At 38.6% G+C, this 7,636-nt stretch overlaps 1 protein-coding gene across 1 annotated transcript; it reads right to left on the reverse strand.

Annotated features, from left to right (window-relative positions):
• Nucleotides 1–1,757: 1,757 nt before the first annotated feature.
• Nucleotides 1,758–6,079, reverse strand: rx3 (retinal homeobox gene 3). Its single transcript, XM_029626105.2, has 3 exons — nt 5,506–6,079; nt 5,045–5,274; nt 1,758–3,629 (listed from the first exon to the last, which is right to left on the reverse strand). Exons 1-3 carry the CDS (start codon nt 5,762–5,764, stop codon nt 3,177–3,179), a joined length of 942 nt encoding a protein of 313 aa, XP_029481965.1. The 5' UTR covers nt 5,765–6,079; the 3' UTR covers nt 1,758–3,176.
• Nucleotides 6,080–7,636: the final 1,557 nt, after the last annotated feature.

The raw sequence follows: 7,636 nt of genomic DNA on the forward strand, positions 1-7,636 counted from the left end.
ATAATGTTTACTGTCCTAAATGTGGAGGAAATGACTAATTAAAGGACTGCTGCATTCTTTTAGTAGTGAAATCTAATTTCTAGTTACACTTTGTAACTCAATAAAACATTTTATTGCATTACAAAGTTGAATTAAAATTGATGTAATTGTCATAAAAAACAAATATATACACAAAATACTCTGTTATGCCAAAGTGGAAGAAAAATTCTAACAAAAAGTTAATGAAAAATACAAATATTCAACCCCCTGAGTCAATACATGCTAGAATCACCTTTGGCAGCGAATCCAGCAATGAGTCTTTTGGGGTAAGTCGCTAAGACCACCTGGATTGTACAATATTTGCTGATCATTCTTTTTTCAATTCTTCAAGCTCTGTCCAGTTTGTTGTTGATCATTGCCAGACAGACATTTTCAAGTCTTGCCATAGATTTTCAAGCCAATTTAAGTCAAAACTGTAACAAGGCCACACGGGAACATTCACTGTTGTCTTGCTGAGCAACTCCAGTGTAGATTTGTCCTTGTGTTTTAGGTTATTGTCCTGCTGAAAGGTGACTTAGTCTTCCAGTGTCTGTTGGAAAGCAGACTGAACCAGGTTTCCCTCCAGGATTTTGCCTATGCTTAGCTCTATTCCGTTTGTTTTCATTTTTTAAAAACTCCCTGCTCCTCATCGATGACAAGCATACCAATAACATGATGCAGCCACCACCATGCTTGAAAATATGGAGAGTGGTACTCAGTCATGTGTACCACAGGTCAGGTTTTCTCCCGTGAGTGTACTACCTTGAGGTTGCCACTGGAGAGTACCCTTGGGTTACATCTGGTATCCAGGTGACCCTCATTGGTCTATTGGGATCACCTGATGGATGACTATTTAGGTTCCTCTGTGGACTGGGTCAGTTTCTCAGGTCTCATGTTTTGTTCAGTGTTCTTGCTATGAAGATCTTCCGTAAATATTCTGGATTTACACGTACCTCTGCCTGCTGTGTTTCTCTGCTCATGGGTCCCACTTCGTACTAACACTAATATCACAGTATTGGATTTGCCCCAAACATAACATTTTGTATTCAAGACAAAAAGTTCATTTCTTTGCCACGTTTTTTTGCAGTATTACTTTAGTGCCTTGTTGCAAACAGGATGCATGTTTTGGAATGTTTTTTTTAATTCTATACAGGCTTCCTTCTTTTCACTCTGTCATTTAGGTTAGTATTGTCGAGTAACTACAACGTTGTTTATCCATCCTCAGTTATCTCCTATCACAGGCATTGAACTCTGTAACTGCTTTGGCATCATAGTGAAAAGCCTGAGTGGTTCCTTCCTCTCCGGAAACTGAGTTAGGAAGGACTCCTGTATCTTTGTAGTGACAGGGTGCATTGATCCATAGCCTAATTAATAACTTCACCATGCTCAAAAGGATATTCAGTGTTTTTGTCTCTCTTTTTTTTTTTTACCCATCTTCCAATCAGTGTCCTTCTTTGCCAGGCATTGGAAAACTTCCCTGGTCTTTGTGGTCGAATATGTGCTTGAAATTCAGTGCTCGACTAAGGGACTTTACAGATAATTGTATGTGTGGGGTGCAGAGATGGGGTACTCATAAAAAAATAATGTTAACCACTATTATTGCATAGAAAGTGAGTCCATGCAACTTATTATGTGATTTGTTAAGCACATTTTTACTCCTGAACATATTTAGGCTTGTCATAACAGTGGTTGAATACTTATTGACTCAAGACATTTCAGGTTTTTATTTTTAATTTTTTTTAAATCTACTTTGACATCATGGGATATTGTGTGAAGATTAGTGACACAAATTGTCAGGATGTAACACAACAAAATGTGGAAAAAGTCAAGGGGGTTGAATACTTTCGGAAGGCTCCGGAAGTAGAATTTTCACTTGGTCATGCGTTGATTGTGATGGGAAATTAAAAGTATACATTTGACTCAAGTGGAAGTTGAGTCTTAAGAGCTGACTTGGTGAGTTTCAATTGTATTGGCTTGCCGCTAAAGATTCACATGACTTTATTGACCAATTGCACACAAGGTCCAAATGAAATTTAACTTCTTCTTTTAACGCAACCCTTCAGAAAGACACACATACACAGGTGTTTTTAGAGAGGTCAAGGGGGCTGCCACTCTGGACACCTGTTGTTGTGGGGGGTTAAGTGCCTTGCTCAAGTGTACAACAGCAGGCGATGGCATCTAGGATTTGATAGCCATAGATTCTTTGATTGCCAGCTCACTTCCCACCCGTCATAAGACTAATGTCCACTGGAGGGAACCAGACACCACATTCACGTGTTCTGCTCTGTGATTTGTGATTTCAATTTGCAGTATAGAACCACCTGTTTTCTAAAAAGTGAAAGTATTGAGTAAAAACAAACCTCTTTGAAAAGACAGGAGTTATATTGTATATTATCTTTGTGATATACTGATAATATACCACGGCCCTTAGCAGTGGTATATTGGCCATATAACACACCTACCCAGGTCTTATTGCTTAAATATGGCTTTTCAGGCTTGACAATTAATGAAAGAAGGATGAGTTTGCACATTGTCAGCCTGGAGGGTTGATGTAAATATACAGGTTTATTTCCATAATATCATTCACGCACAGAGAGAAACTAATTACAGCAAATTGACATTTGTTCGTTTGTAAAGTCAGCAGCACAAAATGGAAAAATACTGAAAGAAAGGTACCTAAATAAGGGTTGGTAAACAACAATACATACATTGATCCTGGGATGGGATTGTCTTAGCAGAATAACAGAAGAGAATTGTTCAAATAGGGATGGGAATTATGACAAGGAAAGCAGGTTGCGAGCAACATAGACAAACATTTCAATTTTCTACTTTCTCCTCAATGGCGTCCTTCATTCTTCATTAAAAGCAGACTGGATGGATCTTGGTGAATCCAAGCATAACACTGACAGTTAAAGTTCATTATAAAATGTGAACATCTGAAATTAGACATGGTTGTTCCTCCTCCAATACTGAGAATTCACAAAAAAACACTGACTGGGACGATGATGTAAACCACTGAAGAAGAAACAATAATCTCGTGGAGTCCTCTAGCACAGTGAACTTCCATGTCCACAGACTAGAGAAGCAGCACTGCATGAAGTAGTAGTCTTTAAAGTGTTGGCCCCAGTCAGAGGGACGCAGACAGCATCCATCCATCCTCACCATGTCTTCCCAATAGACTGAATATGCTCCTTAGCCTTCATTCTCAGAGACGCAATACTAGAATTACGAGGATCCGTCTCTTCCATGGCTAACTTGTCCATGTACCCAGCCACGGCGCACTGGTATGGGGGTGGAGGAAGAGGGCGCGTAGAACCAATGTGAGGCAGGTTATGGTGTCCAAAACTGGGGGAGTTGAGGAAGGCTGGAGGGGAGTAGCTGGAGGGTCCTGGGAGGCCCTGAGAGGAGCTGGTAATGAAGCCGGGTAGGGACTGCAGTGGGGTGGAGGTGATGGCAGTGCTGAGCCATGGCTCCAGCTGCAGTCCGGAGCCCAAGGACTGGGAAGGGGAGCGGCTGAAGGACAGGAGAGAGGAGGTGTCCTGGAGCTTAATGGAACTCACCTCCAGCTTCTCCTGGCGACGCCACTTGGCCCGACGGTTCTGGAACCACACCTGAGATGGAAGCATCACAACATTCTGATTAGACATTCTGGATCATTACTAAATTCAAAATTAGATCTTCTAGAACTCACACATTATGATCAGTTATTCTGGAACCACACAACATTCTGATTAGACATTCTGGAACCACACAAAATTCTGATCAGTCATTCTGGAACCACACAACATTCTGATCAGTCATTCTGGAACCACACAACATTCTGATCAGTCATTCTGGAACATTCTGAAGTTCAATATTATGAGAACGGGAAAGGATGATTTCATGCTAAAACAGGATTTCAGGGCCATTTTGAACAAATCATGACAATATTGAAATAGCCTACATTTAACCCTATCAATGATAACACAGCTGTAGGAAAGATGAAAGAAAATCAGTCAATCAGGGAGCTTATCTACTGAGATTGACCCTTTGTCAAAACTTGTCATCTTCCAAAAAAAATTCCTGTGTCAAATCAAATAAACTCAATTGCCTAATTCTCCAAACATGAAGTAAAACTTTGTTCGGCTATTTGAGAAAGAGTTTATTTGCATTTAATATCTATAATGGGAAAACATATTGAATATTAATGTTGAGTGTCCTCCTTGGTGTAATAAATGAGTTATTGTCATGTCATTAATACATATTGGACATTTTATCGAGAGAAAAAATCGCGTTCATAATCAAAATAATGTTGAATCATTTTAAATTGAATTGCTTGATATGACTAACTGAAAATATTAACAAATATAGACCTAATATATATATATTGATGGCTACATGTTTTAAATAAATTGAGAATTCGCGATGATAGTGAAATGCTTAATAAGAGAACATCTATATGGCGTAATTTTGCCTATTTTAAAAAGTATATAGGACCTAAACTAAATGAGACGTTTTAAGATAAATTAACACATTTTTACATAATTTAACGAGTTATATTAGACCAATTGAATACATTTTCAATTGATAACATCCTATGTGATGCTAGTTTCAAATACAAACGTTTAAAATAATAATTAACGGTCTATCATCATCAAATATCCAGCGGTTAATATCCAAGTAGCCTATACTTACTAATATGTGACAGTTGACTAAGTACATTACCTACAAGTTAATAAACTGAAGTGGGACTTTGACTTGAGGAATTATGCATAATACTGACATTATTGTTGTACAGGCCTAATTGTAAAAAGCTGACTATTCAAAGTCCAGGCAATTAATGCTTCTTTCATGAGCCACGGATTCAAAAAAATATTATTTGAGAATCATAAATTAATGTCCCACAAATAAGAGAAAGGTATTGTGAAATATTGGAAATTCAGTTGAGCCCCGTAATAAAATCTAACTTTCTGTTTTCTTTTAAAGACAGAATCGAACATCATTACCACTGTAACGAGTCTGTCAAGTTGGCTCATATCTATATTACCTGCACTCGAACCTCCGGAAGATTCACTTTCATCGCGAGCTCCTCTCTGCTGTAGACGTCAGGATAGTGCGACTTCTCGAACGCTCTCTCCAGCTCATGCAGCTGAAAGGTTGTGAACGTAGTCCTGTTGCGCCGGTGCTTTTTCTTTGGGTTATCATCATCGGACAGTTTATCCTCCCCGTCAGGTAAATCAGGACTAACAGAGGCCCCCGAACTGCTGCAGCAGACACCTAAAAACACATTATAGGCTAGATCAATATATGAACTTCTAAAAGTGTATTTGCCTTTATATGTGACTTTTTACTCTTTGATTCAAAAGAACTACTGGCACATATTTATAAACATGGAATAAATAGCCTACTGGTGTGAAAAATAACATTTTGAATCAATCAAGATTGAACCATTTTGAATAACCTTTTTAACAAGGCCTCTAGGTTAATACACATTGCAGTGTCACTTACTGTCAAAACGTTCCGTGTTGTGTTCTTCCTTCAGGGATGACATAATTCCGTTCCCTCTCCGCTCGGCGAGTTTCCCGGATGATCCATTGTATGAGACAGATTGATTATATATGTTTTCGTCTTTAAATCCCAATATTGCTTCAATACTGTGAACCCTCGCTGCTGCGGTGTTATGGTTATTGCCGGGGTTCCGGACGAAACACGCAGAAGGTGACAGGCGCTCTTCCATGACTTCAGGAGTTGAACCAAGTAGCCACATTTGATGAACAAATAATAATCTCAAACTAAATTGAAATGACACTGATTAACAAATGTAGCCTAAACTCAAGAGACATGTACTTTTAAAACAAAGTTTTAAGTGTTCAGAATTAATAGCAAAATGTTTTTATAGAATGAAACACTAAATGTTAAATAGATTGAAACAACAATTCCGGTTGTTTTGTTGAAATAAAAATCTAAAATCGAATTGAAAAAAAATCTGCGTTAGTAAGCATCCGTCGCATCTGAGTAGTAGAGGCACCTGTTAGCCTACTAGCTGACAATCCAGTAGTGGTCTTGTCTCATAGAGGAGGCTGTATCTTCTGGGGTTTATAAAGTACTCCTTATGGTAAGACCCCCTTCACTCCGCCCATGTGACAGCCCCCACCTCCCCACCAAGACACGTAAAAGGGGGGTTGTCAGGTTCGATTTTCCCCAGCCATGGGTTTAGGGGTAACTACATTGTCCCCATTGAACCAATGCACCAATGCTGAGCTAGGCCACTAACCCCTCCCCAAGACAAGTCTTCTGCCCTGCCTGCCTGCCTGTCAGTCAGTTGGTTTATAAACCGCCTTACATAAATCTTAAAACCATATCTCCAGATGTCATGGTTTGTGTCCCAAATACCACCCTTTTCCTTATTCCCTTATATGGTGCACTACTTTTGGCCATTGGCCCAAAGAGCTCTGTTCAAAAGTAAAGAACTATGTAGGCCGGGGATAGGGTGTCATACAGACCATGCTCATGATGGCCTGTAAAAGGAGCAGGTTGGGTAAGAGATTATGGCTTAAGGTAGTCAGAGAACAAAATCATAATTACAAGATGTTCAGTCAGGACGTAGGATTACAAGATGTCAGATTAATGTTTGACTGGTGTCTTAATCAAAGGGTGAATAGATTATTATCAAAACAAGTGACCAAATCACACATTTAGGAGATAATGATATTATTGCAAAAAAGACAAGTCATGTGCTCTTTTGTTTAATGAACAGGCCTAGGACCTACATATAAAAGAGTTGAAATAGTTAAATAGTTATCGATAGGCCTATCGGCGTATTACATGTTTTCTCAGAGAGGAAGTCTACACGTCCACCTCCCAATACTTTAATGTTCAATAAAATAAACGTTGTCCTTTTTTTTTTAAACTTGAAAATAGGCCTAGTTGTTTTATGTAATTTTCTTATTTAGTTAAATACATAAATAAATAAGAAATAAATACATGCGTTTGCTCAATTGTCCAGTTATTTTATTGAATGAATGCTCTTTTTTTTATTCTATTAAATTAGTTGATAAACCTGGCAACCAAAACACACAATAATATAATATGTGATTAGCAACAGCTATAAGTGTTATCCATGTTAGGCTACAGCCAGTTATCTTGATAATTGGACATATTTCAAGTTGGGTTGAATGTGTTGAATGAGTTGAGTGGCCTGTGTAAGCCGGTTGTAGCCTATTATCTGTGAACAAGAAAGCCACGACAGTTTCTGCTCCATTAACTAACCACTTGAGAGGTCATAGTTCACACCGTAGTTACATCGTTACATCTTTAGGCCTATACAGTATATAACCTTATTATGTGAGAGGTTAACCATACAGACCTTAGTTTAGCCCAGTGGCCCAGTGGGCCTGCCATTGAGGTGCAAATAAAATGTCTTAACTTCCTCAATATTGTGGGGGATTTGTGTAATTAACACTAAACAAAGATTGACAGCAGTTTGGTAATCCCCGGCCCACATGCTGATTAAGGGGATTTGTTTTTTTCTTTCTCTAAAGAGGTAAAACCCTTAAAACTATTTAGCTTTTCCTAATTGCAGAAGGTAACATTATCCTCTGTTTGCTAAAGAGTCCGGTAAGCACTGCACAAGGAGAGA

Source organism: Oncorhynchus nerka, linkage group LG22 (assembly GCF_034236695.1).
Source record: "Oncorhynchus nerka isolate Pitt River linkage group LG22, Oner_Uvic_2.0, whole genome shotgun sequence".
Lineage (NCBI taxonomy): Eukaryota > Metazoa > Chordata > Actinopteri > Salmoniformes > Salmonidae > Oncorhynchus > Oncorhynchus nerka.